Raw genomic sequence first — 15,815 nt, forward strand, 5'->3', positions numbered from 1 at the left:
ATGGCCCTTTTAGCGAGTGAGAGTTGAACCAGATCTGCAGGTAGAACAGAGAGGTGAGGGTGGGGAAATGTACAGCTAAGGGGTTGGATGGGTCATCAACATGGAAGCTGAAGTTGCCAAAGAAGAATGGGAGATTGTGAGGAAAGGAAGAGAGAGTGAGAGACAGGAATACATTAAACATTTTGTATATATGCATAGCAATACAAATAAAAAAAGGCACTAAAAGAGTTGATGTACATGTAGGTTTTCATACCACCCCATCACTGTTCTATCCAAGTGCTTAGGGTCACCATAGTATTATGAGTCCAGAGACAACATGATTGATGTATATTTAATCTAAAACTAGACTTTGCTCATTATAATAACATAAGTAACTCCAATGTTTTCTCCTCGATGCAAAACCTTGCTATTTCCCATAGACCTAATAACAGCAGCTGGATACTGTCAGGCCTTTATTAGATACAGCCAGGCCTTTATTAGAGATTACTGCTCCTTTAAAAAAAAAGAAATAAAACTCAAGTACTGGGGTAATGTATGGAAAGCATGCTTGGGAAAGTTGCTTCAGACAAAAAAAAAACACTTTTCTAAGGCATTGATGTGGAGGGAAGTTAGGTTGTATACTGGATCAGTATGCTACTCTTTTACTTCTGCCAGCAGGACTAGATATCTGAGTAAACTCAAAGGACAAGTCTTCCCTTCAGAACTGTGCATAGAGCAAAGGAAGCAGGTAGGTGTCATTTGGCAGCATGGCTCCAAATGTCAAGGAATGGCTCCAAATGTCAAGGAAAGAATGGGCTTTCAGGTATTATCTTCCATGTTATACTCCCCCCAAATCTGTCCATGTGGTGTATGGCCGTAGGCCCAAGCTGTGATCCCATAAAAGTCCTACCGTCCCTTTGAGGGCAGTCCTTTCACTCGTTCCCCAGTTAATCATTTGTCAAAAACTTGGAGTTGATAAGACTTGTGGTGTTGCACATGCCTCATGGGAACGTCTGAAGATTTGACCCTACCTGTATAATTCCAGATTTCTGCACATCACAGAACCAGGCCATTTACTGGGATGTAATATGACTGGCAATCTCACATTTAGAGACACTGGAGTAGCAGGATGGAAGTGTGTTGGCAAAGCAGTATGGGGAAAACTTGTACAGCACCTGTCTGCACTATGCCTATCTCTGGATAGTTCTATTAACCCCTGGTTTTGAGACTTCAATTAATGTACAAATACAAAGCAGACCTTCTAGAATGTATTTCATATGTAAAAAGGATAAAAGCAATAACGTTAAAAGTAATTGCTTCACTGTGGAGACTTGATGCAAGTTGCCCTTCCTTAAAGTTGACATCAAGGGCACCGAGACACAGTTTCTATGTTCAACATGCTTATGAGTCTCTATAGTCAATCCAGAATGGAAATGCAGGAGGAAAATTGGAGAGGCAGAGCCTAGGTTTCCAGCCTGCCATCATAGTAATAACACTAATGCTGATGCTCCACTTAGGCTTTTGCGCTGAAGTAGGATATGATGAAATTCTACCCATTGCAGAATGAAATTCTCTGTCCCCTTGTAAGAGGTATATTCATTTCAGCACTTTGTTATTTAGTACCTGTTGCAGTTAGAAATTTCCTGTTGTAGAGGTATTTTGGAGTTTTATATGCAACACTAATTTACTGGCTTGGTAAGCTGTATGGCCGTGTTCTTTTATTAAAATGTGATGTATAAAGTATGTTACATTTTAATAAAAAGCATTTCAGCTGACAGCTTGTTGCCATTCTAACATGGAAAATTGAAGTTTATAAATGCAAGACTCCACAGCATTCATCAAAATTCCACTAAAATATTCCCCTTCGTTACTTGGAGCACCACATCAGACCCCTCCCAGAGAAAGAGCCATGAATCATCAGGAAAATAAATGCTAAATCCTTGCCCCAGCCATCACCAAGGGCTTTGTCCACAGTGACACAACTACTATTCTAATGCATGGTGTGAGGGGCAGGATACAGCCACCCAGCATGAGGGGAGCCATTGCTCTTCAGGGCTCACAGCAAACCAGCGTGCAGTATGTCTGAGAATGGAGGCAGGCTGGGGGAGAAACTGGTCATTTCTCCCTTGTGGGAGGTCAGCACCTGCTGAAATGGTAGGCAAGTAATCAGTCTTTTGGGGAGTGCTGGAGTATGAGTGGCTACAGTGGTAGCCATGGAGAGGCCACTGCCACTCTGGCTGGGGAGGTCAAGGATTCCCTTCTCACACAGACCATTGTGGATCTTTTGTATATATAGACTAGCTACTCAAAAGCCATGCAGTTTGAAGATTGGATCTTGAACCTGTCACAGGAAGTGGTTACTTAAATAATTGGCACCACTTGCCAAAGAATAATTGCTCACTAGCAGTATAGAGCATAGAATTATAGAATATTAGGGTTGGAAGAGACCTCAGGAGGTCATCTAGTCCAATCCCCTGCTCAAAGCAGGACCAACACCAACTAAATCATCCCAGCCAGGGCTTCATCAAGCCGGGTCTTAAAAACCTCTAAGGATGGAGATTCTACCACCTCCCTAGGTAACCCATTCCAGTGCTTCACCACCCTCCTAGTGAAATAGTGTTTCCTAATATCCAACCTAGACCCCCACACACTACAACTTGAGACCATTGCTCCTTGTTCTGTCATCTGCCACCATTGAGAACAGCCAAGCTCCATCCTCTTTGGAATCCTCCTTCAGGTAGTTGAAGGCTGCTATCAAATCCCTCCCCCTCCCCGCTCTTCTCTTCTGTAGAACTCCCCATAAGTCACGTGCCCCAGTCCCCTAATCATTTTCGTTGTCCTCCGCTGGACTCTCTCCAATTTGTCCACATCCCTTCTGTAGTGGGGGGGACCAAAACTGGACACAGTACTCCAGGTGTGGCCTCACCAGTGCCGAATAGAGGGGAATAATTACTTCTCTCGATTTGCTGGCAATGCTCCTACTAATGCAGCCCAACAGGTAACAAGGGCACACTGCTAACTCATATCAAGCTTCTCGTCCCAGGTCCTTTTCTGCAGAACTGCTGCTTAGCCAGTCGGTCCCCAGCCTGTAGCGGTGCATGGGATTCTTCCTTCCTAAGCGCGGGACTCTGCACTTGTCCTTGTTGAACCTCATCAGATTTCTTTTGGCCCAATCCTCCAATTTGTCTAGGTCACTCTGGACCCTATCCTTACCCTCCAGCATATCTACCTCTCCCCCCAGCTTAGTGTCATCTGCGAATTTGCTGAGGGTGCAATTCATCTCATCATCCAGATCATTAATAGCATCTTTAAGGACTCAGGATGTATCCTGTGATGTGTTGAATATAGACCAGCGAATGGCTCTGATACATGCTTATGTCACATAGCAATGCTTTGATGAGAGGTAAAAACATCACCTTCAAGGGTTAACTCTAAAATCTAGTTTTCCTGCAAGTTACTGAAATCTGCTGGAGACTCTCCTGGGTTCCAGTTCTTTCTTCCAAATCTACTATCTTGCTATAGAAACAGAGACTGGAAGACATTTGTTTCATAGTCCTATTAAACCTGCTGGGGTGCTCCTGTTTCTGCCAGAGCAGGTATTGAATACGTGGTGGTTTAAAGCAGTAGTTGATGCTATTAGAGAAATACAGACAGTTTAGAAATGTCTGAGCTATGGAAGTCAAAACTTAGTAGTTTAAAAAATCTGTTAAACTTTAACTGTCCTCAATATATAGCAGGGACATGGTGGGAGGCACAGAAGAATCTATGATTGCTAATAGAAAACGAAAATCTTCAGGTAGCTTTTATCCCTGAAATACAGTTTTAAAAAGCTTTTAAATCTAAAACTTTTGGAATTCTGACAGATAAGTAGGTCCTAGATGATACAAGGCTTTCTAGAACATAACCAACGTCTGGATGTGGACCTGGAAGCAAAGAGGAAACTTGTGAGCTTGATTATATTCTTTTCATTTCAGACCTGTCATGCTTTGAATCAAAAGATCACACACCTTTTGCTTCAGGAATTGGTGTCAAGGGAAATTTGCCTGGCTTTGTTTTTAGTGACAAACTGGAAGCTCAGCCCAGGTTGGCTGAAAGAATCAGCAAGTGGCAAAATCAGCTGAGACTAATTCAGGGTTTTACTTCCAAAGCACGCAAAAAGAGGTATGGTTTGGAATTAGTTCCATTGCTAAGTTTTTGGATTTAAAACACAAAGCCAAACTAGAACATTGCAAATTCAAGTAGATTAGACTGTTCAGTTCCATGCAGCTGTAATATCACAGATTGCTACTTTCATTTGGAAACAATGACTAAAGAATATAGCAAACTGCAGGAATTTGTGATATTACTGTCACAATAGGAATGAAGTTAACTCATGTCACTGGTGTATAGCGTATAAAATATTATTACACTCATAAGAATCCTGACCATAAAAACATCAGTGTTGCACAGTTATATGGAACTGAAGTAATACCTGTAATTCCCCATTGACTACAAATCATGCCTGAGGGAAGTTGTGGAGCTCCAGCATGATGAGGGCAGAATCTAGTCTGCAGAAGCTTTACTATTGGTGATGACACATTAGAAGGATAAGAATGGACTTGACTTTCAGATGAAACCATATTATTACCACCATGAACTGAGCAAATTTGACCAGAAATCATTGAAACACGTTAAACGTGTACTCTTTCACTTCTCCAATTAGAGTAACTTTTCAGAGCAGAATTATACTTCATTCAGCAAAAATTTTCTTTAATAACTAAAAAACAATCTTGAGCATTTTAAGTAGTAATTGGTTTTTCCAGTAGTGTGTGCATCTATGCAAAACACCCTGGAGCTATATTTTACAGCAGACATCACACGACACACACTCACTATAGATTTCTCTACACTAGCACTCTCACAAAAGTTAAGATTATTCAAGTAAAGCTGTGAAGTTAATGTGCATAATTAAAGTGCATTAAACCTTTGTGTGGACATTCTGTTTCAGAAGTAACGTGGCCGCAGTTTGCTGTTGCTTAATCCTCCCCAAAAGACATCTATGGAAGGTGCCACATAGTGTTTGAGAAAAAAGTCTACACAAATACAGTATGTGCAGCGGCAGTGCAAAATTCCCTCCACTGAACAGGAGGAGATAACCTGAAGAGTGAAACTGTAATGCCTGTTATATTCCTGGTCTCTCTTGTGTCTACCAATAATAGTGCTAATTAGCATAAATCAGATATGGTTCAGTAGGAAATGGACTGACTAACTTCATATACTCTCATCATACAGTAACCAACTACTTTCATATATAAACAGTCATTAGCTGGTAACAACTTCCAGTAACTACGCAGCTGGGCTAGATTTCAATGTGTGAACTAGAGGTGAAAAGCTTTATATTCCTACTACCAACCCTTCAAGCCATTCAGTTCCTCCAGTATTACGTTTTCATTCCATGGACAGAACCAAAAAACAATGTAAATTCATAGCAAATGAAGAAAGCTAGAAAGGCTCCCTCAACTCATGCACATTCACTTTACAATTTAATCTAATTACCTCTGTTATTTTAGACATTTCATGAGAAGAGAAAAGAAAAGAATCCATTGTTTGTTTTCCCTGCTGTTTTTTTTTTAAAAATGCCATGAAGTGGTATAATTAGCGCACAGATGCGTATGTAGGAAATATATTTTCCATAGCTCTTTCAAACTGTCTATTGTGAACTCAAGCTGCTAAAAATGCACTATATATTATACAGTATTGATTTATTCATTTGTTCCCCACATATAGAACGAATAGAAACTAATACATGGCTTGCATACAATTTAAAATGACATCTCCTGTGTGCAGAGTAACACAGGCAGTTACAACCTACTCAGGCACAAGAAAGAGGTCACAACAATCAAAAAATATAAGGAAAATATCAAAGTACAATGATTCATTCACTGAAGTGAAGAGCAAACTTCCATGGACCTCAACTGGCACAGTACCTAGTGCCCTTTTCTTGTGAAATGAGTAACATAAAATGTAACTTACAGCTCAGTCACATCCTTGGGAATGCCTTTGGGCAGGATGCGCAGCCCTTTGTTACTGCAGCGCACTACTGAGTCCACACAAGTACATTGATCAGGACAACGAGGAGAGAGCAGACAGCTGCTTTCATCATTACCTGCAGAGAGAGAGAGAGAGCGAGCATGAGAGGATCCTGATATTTGGGAAGGAAATCAACCATGCAGGCCAGGAGGGCTCGCTTCAGAGGTAATTGCTCGCATCTAATACAAAATAGGGACATCCATAAGTCTACAACAGTTGGGTTGTCAATTAGCCCCTAATATTTAGTTTCGCCCCAACATCACATACTGGATCACTGGCAACAGGGTGCAAAACAGTTCTGAAAAATGGTGGCAATTGTTTTAAAAGGAAAAGGAAACAAAATTTTATAAAAAAGTTAGCCAGCTTTTTGAAATTCTACAAATCTTCACCCATTAAATAGCCTCTCCCTGTCACCCCAACACACGCACCCTGTGTTAGCTGAAACAGAAAATTTTACCAGACCATCAGCCTTAATCTTATCTTGACATAAGATTACAAGGAATCTTTTTTTAAAAATAACTATCTAGCTTTATTTCCTCATCATGTAAATCTTTCAGTGTTAAGCGTCGACTTTTAATGTTGGCATGGCATGTCATTTATCACTTTAATTGAAAAGCCTCATTGTTGACAAGGATAACTAGGCAAAAAACAAACCAAACTATACTCTCAGAATTGCTGGCAATGCATCTGTTCATGCATAAAAATATCTAATACTCCTAACGTGGATTCAAACTTCCATAAACAACAGATTAAATCTCATAATTGAAGAACAACAGGATTTGCATGGAAGAAACCAAGTCTTTGAAGTTAAGAACATTAAACCATGGATTTTCCCCAAAAACAACACGCTTCACAAAACATTAGGAAAATACAAACTGTAGTATCAAGATGCATATGGAAGGAAACATTTAGTGAAACATACTCTAGATGATCATGATAGGAAGTATATACATGTTTATGAATGTAAACAGACTGAATGTATTGAACATTGAAATAGTAAAGTTAAACCATATGACCATGTTTCTATTAGATATTTTCATTTCTTTAAGACTTATACAAAGACTAATTGAGGCAGAGATGATTTTCCTTCCTTCATGGGTCTGCTAGGTGTATGCTTGAGTCTTCAGGTTTAAACAAGACTGGAAGCCCTGCTAGAGGTCTGAAAAGCAATCCTAGCAACTTTCACTCATGAGTGTGCATGTCCGAAAAGGAATGGTTTGTATTAAAAGTGATGGAGGGAAAAAGAAGAAAGGGGAATGGGAAAATAATCCCATCATTACAAAACAACCTATGCCACCAAGACATGCATGTAACTTAACTAAATAGCCACATGATCTTTTACTGTAACTCCTGTTCTCCCCTGCTCACTTCCCCTATTGTTTACTAGACTCACTCATTACTTGCTGATCCCGCAAATGCTTAAGCCCAAGAGCAACTTTATGCACTTGGGTAGTCTCACTGAACCTAAAGGAGATGAATGTGCATTAGGTTACTCCACTTTCACCCTGCACTACTGTCCCCAAATCTTGCTTCACGTGGACGTAGAGGCACAGGGAGCACAAACCTCCTCAGGTACTGTCCCCACACAGAGCAGAACTGAAGCATTTCTGCAAAGTCCCTTGGATCACAGACCGTCATTTAGTTCTGTGTTCGTACAGTGCCTAGCATGATGGGGTCCTGTTTCATGTCCAAGGGCACGTCTTCACTACGGGGGGGGGGGGGGGGGGGTGTCGATTTAAGATACGCAAATTCAGCTACGCGAATAGCGTAGCTGAATTCGACCTGTCGGAGCCGACTTACCCCGCTGTGAGGATGGTGGCAAAATCGACCTCCGCGGCTCCCCGTCAATGGCGCTTACTCCCACCTCCGCTGGTGGAGTAAAAGGGTCGATTCGGGGATCGATTGTCGCGTCCCGACGAGACGCGATAATTCGATCCCCGAGAGATCGATTTCTACCCGCCGATTCAGGCGGGTAGTGTAGACCTAGCCTAAGGCTCCTAGCAGTTACAATGATACAAACAATAACAGCAGCAGCAACACCTGGGGCCCTCCGTAGCAGAGGAGGAAGGGTCAGAGTTTACTCCTAAATGGCCACAGCCATTCATTACACTTCACTGAATCTTTCTGATTGATTTCTAAATCTCTAATATTCCTATATTCCCATTATATTTCTGCTAAGACTTCATAGCCCCAAGATCTAGTCGGTTCTCCAAGAAAACCTCTGAGGACAGTGGGAATGGGGCTAAGGGAATGGGAGGAAAAGTCAGTAACTGCACTGGCATTATTCTCAAGGAAGATTGCTTTGTTCGTCAAACTCCCTGGCAAGGAGCTGAATGCATTTGGATTCAAGGGTGAAAAAAAGGTGTATCCTGAAAGAATCCAGAGAAACCAGTCTCAGCTGATTGCACAAGGAAGAACTCATACTTCTATCTAGGCTTGGAGGGAGGGGGCCCAGAACATGGGAATCTACTAAGGTGCCATCGCCAATAAAAAAACAATTCCCAGATGATATAGAACAATGACATTTGATTAGAGACAGTTCTCTCCCTCATGACTACAGTAGAACCTCAGAGTTATGAACACCAGAGTTATGAACTGACCAGTCAACCCCACACCTCATTTGGAACCAAAAGTATGCAATCAGGCAGCAGCAGAGACGTAAAAAAAAGTAAATACAGTACAGTACTGTGTTAAATATAAACTACTAAAAAAATAAAGGAAAGCAGCATTTTTCTTCTGCATAGTAAAGTTTCAAAGCTGTATTAAGTCAATGTTCAGTTGTAAACTTTTGAAAGAACCATCAAAATGTTTTGTTCAGAGTTACGAACAGTTCAGAGTTATGAACAACCTCCATTCCCGAGGTGTTCATAACTCAGAGGTTCTACTGTAAATTTAATTCAGCTCTTTTCATCATGATATCGTGGTGCTGATTAGGTAGAAAAAACAGCAGAGATACCAGTCTGGTAGTGAAATACCAAGTCCCATCAAGTTTTCTTACCATCACAGGTGAAGTCCTGTATGGCCACATCTTGAATCGGAATCTCCTTTAAGAAAGAGGGTTTCTGGCAACGTGGATTTCCACTGACAATTCTCCTTTTTCTCAGCCATTTCCCCAGCCATGCCAGGTGGCAATTACAATTAAAAGGATTAGACAGCAAATTACTGAAAGGGAATCAAAACAAAAACACATTGAACAGGGTCAGCTACTACAGACATTAAGTGACTAGCGAAAGCCCATATATTCAGAGCTCAAGGATTCCACTTAAGGCTCTGCCCCTTATTTTCAGTGAGAGCCTGGCCAATTCACTTAGGCTTGTTCTACACAGAAATTTTGTATCAGTATAACTGTCTGTAAGGGATGTGTGTTTTATACTGATACAATTCCTAGTGAGGATGCAGTTATATCGGTATTACACTGATATAACTTATTCCCTTTCCCTTAAGGAAATAAACTATATTGGTATAAGCACATTTATACTGGCATAACTGTGGCCACACTGGAGAAAAAAGGTATGTACCACTTTACCACAGCCTTTGTGTATAGATAAGCCCTTGATGTGAGTGAGTTTACCCATCTAGAAAAGGCTGTGATAGTACCATACTTACCTGCCTCACAGCTATTGTGAGATACACACCCTATCTTGTAACTGCTTCTGAAATATCTTTCAAATGCAGTCCGACTGTTGTAGCACAGCATGCGGCTATGCTAGCATTGTAACAATTCATGATAAGAGACCATTGGATGGACTGCCTAAGAGGGGTAAGTGTATATCACAGTTTGGGCTAACAGTTTTTAGAAAAAGAAATCCCTATGTACTCCAAATATCAACAATCATGCTGCCAAGCAAGATTCCTGAGGAACTGTGGGTAACAGCTGTCTTTTAAAACACATCTGACTCTCTAATACCATTGCTGAAGTCACTGTAGACAGAACTGTAGTTGTTAGTTCTTAAAATATTTCTTAAAGATTTCTGGATCCTTTGGATGAAAGCTGCTACATGTAAGTTGGTGTTATACATAACATATTCATCAGCCTAGTTCTAGGATAATCGGAAAAAGAACTGAGAGAGTCTTGAAAGAAGATAAATGCTACCTGAGATTACAGCTAATAAGTCGAAATGTCTGCAGTTTGTGTTTGTGTTGTTTTAAGCTCAACAGCAGACTAAGAGAAGAGGGTGATGTTCCATCTGATGCATGAAAAGCAGCAGTGGCTTCAAGATTTTGAAAGACATTCCCAAGGAAGGAGAATGAACATGGGCTTACCACTATCCCCCAAAATGTCAAATGAGGGGCCCAAAATGAAAGCTAGGGAATCCTCAGGGCCCCCTGTGAAACACGATAATTTGTGAGTGAATACATTCTCTGCCAGAGAAAAAAATCAATGCAATTCCTCTGTTGGGCAGGAGATCTCCAGCAAGACAGCAGGAATTTTAAGGCCCAGTGAATGCAGCATCTCTTGTCCATGCAGCAAGTGTGTGGATTTAGCTGGAAACAGTGACATGGAAACCTTGGAGGCGTTTGATATCCTACATGCTCTTAAAAATCTGATGTCCCAGTCAAATAAAGCTATATAAAGGTTTCATCCAGTCAATGGTCCTTCAGATTGCTATGGAATCTTATATAAAACATCTGAGTGATCTGTGAGGAAAATTAATAATCATACCACTTCCCAGACTATATAGTTTTGGGCCAACACCACATACCCACAATATGGTTTACAGCCACTCTTAGAAAATTGGCTAATATTTTTAGTAAAAAAACACCCCAATGCTAGCAATAACCCAGAGCAATGGGTGTGTAATTACAAGTCGGCCTAGCACAGACTATTGAAATTTATAGTTAGAGTAAAAAAGGCAGAAGGGAACTCAGCACAATGTGGTTCAACTACCAAAAACCCCCAACTTTCTTTGTCTCCACTATGACTCCACTAACCACTTCATTGTCAATAAAGAGGACTCAAAATGAAGAGGAAAGGAGCAGCTTTCAGAGTCAAAAAGTCATAAGCAAACATCTTTTCTCAGGTGAAAACAGGCACTGAAAGCATCAATGTATTTCTAGTTATTTTCATACTAAATTGTTTTCCATTTTCTTTCATCCATAATAGGACCACAGACAGGATGTCCTGTACATTTTCAAAATGGACTTACTTTGGCACAAACAATGTTTCCATGAGCCAAATGTTTAAACCTCCAAAGCCAGGGCAGCCAGTGCTTCACAGACCATTTGCTATATTGCCCGTAAGAGACTTGAGTCATGTTCACACATAAATCCAAAGAACAAAACACTCCACAATTTGGAGCAGATTATGTGTGTATAGAATGAGTTTCTTGAAAAAAAGGTTAAATTGAACTTAAAGAATATTTCACACATCTACAGCATCTTTATTCTTGGCATCTCCAAGAGCTTCATAAATACGAGTTTAATCCAAACCCTCTTATGAAGGTGATTACTGTCTCCACTTTACTGATGAATAAACTACGTCAAAGAACGGTTATTGGAATAACCCTGGGTCCCAGTGATTCAGCAGATGATCAGGGAAGAGAACCCAGGTTTTCTGACCTCTCCTAGGGCCAGGTTCTAACTTATTAAACACCATTTCTCACAAACGGGACCATCTTTACTGTCATACTCATGAAGCTGTACTGATTTCTGGCTCTACGCCTTTCTAATCAAGAAATAAAAGGTCAAATAGAGAAAAAATAAAAAAGCAACCTTACTCTTTATTCACATTCACATTTCAGGATTCATACTATATACACCTTTAACTCACTGAATCCACGACAAAGATCTCTTTAGCATAGAGTTTTGCTACATGGAAAAAATACTGTAACTCAATTATAAGGCTCTGAATCTGTCATTTTTATTAATGTGGAGCGGTATCTTAGTACACAAGCACTTTCCAACAGAACTACTTGTGTAGTAAGGTTCTGCTAGTATGGGTGGCATGAACTGGGTCTTAAGGGATCATTGAGTCTACTCATGTATATTGTTGAAATTTAACAGCTGTTTTTTAATTCACATCCAGTTCAGTTTCTCAGACCTCCATTATGATCCATAAGAACATAAGAATGGTCATGCTAGGTCAGACCAAAGGTCCATCCAGCCCAGTATCCTGTCTACCGACAGTGACCAATGCCAGGTGTCCCACAGGGAGTGAACCTAATAGGCAATGATCAAGTGATCTCTCTCCTGCCATCCATCTCCACCCTCTGACAAACAGAGGCTAGGGACACCATTCCTTACCCATCCTGACTAATAGCCATTAATGGACTTAACCTCCATGAATTTATTTAGTTCTCTTTTAAACGCTTTTATAGTCCTAGCCTTCACAACCTCCACAGGCAAGCAGTTCCACAGGTTGACTGTGCGCTGTGTGAAGAAGAACTTCCCTTTTATTTGTTTTAAACCTGCTGCCCATTAATTACACTTTGTGGCCCCTAGTTCTCATATTATGTGAACAAGTAAATAACTTTTCCTTAGTCACTTTCTCCACACCACTCATGATTTTATATACCTCTATCATATCCCCCCTTAGTCTCCTCTTTTCCAAGCTGAAAATTCCTAGCCTCTTTAATCTCTCCTCACATGGGACCTGTTCCAAACCCCTAATCATTTTAGTTGCCCTTTTCTGAACCTTTTCTAATGACGGTATATCTTTTTTGAGATGAGGAGACCACATCTGTACGCAGTATTTAAGATGTGGGCGTACCATTGATTTATATAAGGCCAGTAAGATATTCTCCGTCTTATTCTCTATCCTTTTTTTAATGATTCCTAACATCCTGTTTTCTTTTTTGACTGTCGCTGCACACTGCGTGGACGTCTTCAGAGAACTATCCAAGATGACTCCAAGATCTCTTTCCTGATTAGTTGTAGCTAAATTAGCCATCATATTGTATGTATATAGTTGGGGTTATTTTTTCCAATGTGCATTACTTTACATTTATCCACATTAAATTTCATTTGTCATTTTGTTGCCCAATCACTTACTTTTGTGAGATCTTTTTGAAGTTCTTCACAGTCTGCTTTGGTCTTAACTATCTTGAGCAGTTTAGTATCATCTGCAAACTTTGCCACCTCATTGTTTACCCCTTTCTCCAGATCATTTATGAATAAATTGAATAGGATTGGTCCTAGGACTGACCCTTGGGGAACACTAGTTACCCCTCTCCATTCTGAAAATTTACCATTTATTCCTACCCTTTGTTTCCTGTCTTTTAACCAGCTCTCAGTCCATGAAAGGATCTTCCCTCTTATCCCATGTCAAAGGCTTTCTGGAAATTGAAGTACACTATGTCCACTGGATCCCCCTTGTCCACATGTTTGTTGACCCCTTCAAGGAACTCTAATAGATTAGTAAGACATGATTTCCCTTTACAGAAACCATGTAGACTTTTGCCCAACAATTTATGTTCTTATATGTGTGCGACAATTTTATTCTATACTATTGTTTCAACTAATTTGCCTGGTACTGACGTTAGACTTACTGGTCTGTAATTGCTGGGAACACCTCTAGAGCCCTTTTTAAATATTGGCGTTACATTAGCTATCTTCCAGTCATTGGGTACAGAAGCTGATTTAAAGGACAGGTTACAAACCATAGTTAATAGTTCCGCAATTTCACATTTGAGTTCTTTCAGAACTCTTGGGTGAATGCCATCTGGTCCCGGTGACTTGTTACTGTTAAGTTTATCAATTAATTCCAAAACCTCCTCTAATGACACTTCAATCTGTGACAATTCCTCAGATTTGTCACCTACAAAGGACGTCTCAGGTTTGGGAGTCTCCCTAACATGCTCAGCTGTGAAGACTGAAGCAAAGAATTCATTTAGTTTCTTCGCAATGACTTCATCGTCTTTAAGTGCTCCTTTTGTATCTCGATTGTCCAGGGGCCCCACTGGTTGTTCAGCAGGGTTCCTGCTTCTGATGTATTTAAAAAACATTTTGTTATTACCTTTTGAGTTTTTGGCTAGCTGTTCTTCAAACTGCTTTTTGGCTTTCCTTATTAAATTTTTACACTTAATTTGGCAGTGTTTATGCTCCTTTCTATTTACCTCACTAGGATTTGACTTCCACTTTTTTAAAGATGCCTTTTTATCTCTCACTGCTTCTTTTACATGGTTGTTAAGCCACAGTGGCTCTCTTTTAGTTCTTTTACTTTGTTTTTTAATTCGGGGTATACATTTAAGTGGGGCCTCTATTACGGTGTCTTTGAAAATTGTCCATTCAGCTTGCAGGGATTTCACTGTAGTCACTGTACCTTTTAATTTCTGTTTAACTAACCGCCTCATTTTTGCATAGTTCCCCTTTCTGAAATTAAATGCCACAGTGTTGGGCTCAGTGGTTGTTTATTCTGTATCATGAGAAAAACAGCCATCATTCTTAAGGGTGCTCCTTAAAGAAATGGAGAGGAATAAAGCTAAATCAAACAAAAAATGAGGTTCATGACTTCAGAATAACTGTTTGACAATCAAAGTTGGATGAACAGTAAAATAAAAAGAGCTTACCAGAAGGGATAATACCCCTAGTGTGGACTGTTCTGATATAGGACTATTTACCCTTCAGTATCTTATACACATTTCTCAACATCTTAAACTCGTCTCTTGGTGGTTTTCCACAGTAGGGTTTCCTGTTTTTTGGGGACACTGTCTTGCAGCCAAACAGATTTTAAAAAGCGTAACTTTAAGACCAATTCAGTGACAAGGACTCAGAGTGAGTCCTTAACACAATATTTTTCATGTGCTGGTATTGCCAGAACATATTGGGCATGACTATATGGCACATCTGATACACTGTAAGCACAATGACAGTATAATTATTATTACAATACAATCCAGTTAATTATGACAGAAGGGCAGGGATTGCAACAGTTAAGATTGCATACTAGTATCTGTGCTAGCGCCCTGTTTTCAGCTGAATTTTGCCGCTTTGAAGATGAAATGTTTCATACTTGGTCTCCACCAAAAGGACAGGTTTTTATATTAATTATATTATATTATATTATATTATATTATATTATTTAAAACGTAGAAGCTGGAGCAAAAATGGGTTAGCCAATTTTATCCACATGGAGACTAAATGCCTACTCCTATCATAGAAAGATTCTTGACTTTTTTTTAAACCTGGAATGGCTATGGTAGAAAGTTGAAAAACAGCATGACAATAAGCCCTTCAGGAGGAGAAGTGTCTTTTTAAAAAGAATCAGATGTTGTATGTTCAAAGTATATTTGCATGGGGGGAGGTTGTGTAAGCTTCTACATTTTATGTTTTCTCTGTTTTGACCTTTTATTTATGAATTAGGAGGCCCCTAGAGCTGAAGACCAGCACATCTGCTTTATACTCTCATAAGTAAACTAGGGAAATGTGGCTTAGATGAAATTACTACAAGGTGCATGCACAATTGGTTGAAAGATCATTCTCAAAGAGAGGTTATCTTGATTTGCTGTCAAATTGTGAGGGTATATCTAGTGGGGTTCTGCAGGGCTCAATCCTGGGTTTGGTACTATTCAATATTTTCATTAATGACTTGGATAATGGAATAAAGAATATGCTTATAAAATTTGCAGATGGCACCAAGTTGGGAGGGGTAGCAAGCACCTTAGAGGACAGGTTTAAAATTCAAAATGACCTTACAAATTGGAGAATTTGTCTGAATTCAAGAAGATAAAATCCATTAAAGACAAGTGCAAAGTATTTCACTTAGGAAGAAAAAATCAAATGCACAACTACAAAATAGGGAATAACTGGCTAGGTGGTAGTACTTCTGA

General features: G+C 39.9%; 1 protein-coding gene across 1 annotated transcript in view; it reads right to left on the bottom strand.

Annotated features, from left to right (window-relative positions):
* The window catches only part of SLIT3 (slit guidance ligand 3), a 779,517-nt gene that overhangs the window by 159,468 nt on the left and 604,234 nt on the right, over positions 1 to 15,815 (bottom strand). The window contains exons 19-20 of the mRNA XM_054037022.1: positions 9,047 to 9,210; positions 5,992 to 6,124 (exon numbers count right to left, since the gene is read on the bottom strand). Of these exons, the coding sequence (XP_053892997.1) occupies positions 5,992 to 6,124; positions 9,047 to 9,210 (297 nt within the window). The remainder of the gene's footprint in view (positions 1 to 5,991; positions 6,125 to 9,046; positions 9,211 to 15,815) is intronic.

The sequence above is a fragment of the Malaclemys terrapin genome, chromosome 8 (assembly GCF_027887155.1).
Source record: "Malaclemys terrapin pileata isolate rMalTer1 chromosome 8, rMalTer1.hap1, whole genome shotgun sequence".
Taxonomy (NCBI): domain Eukaryota; kingdom Metazoa; phylum Chordata; order Testudines; family Emydidae; genus Malaclemys; species Malaclemys terrapin.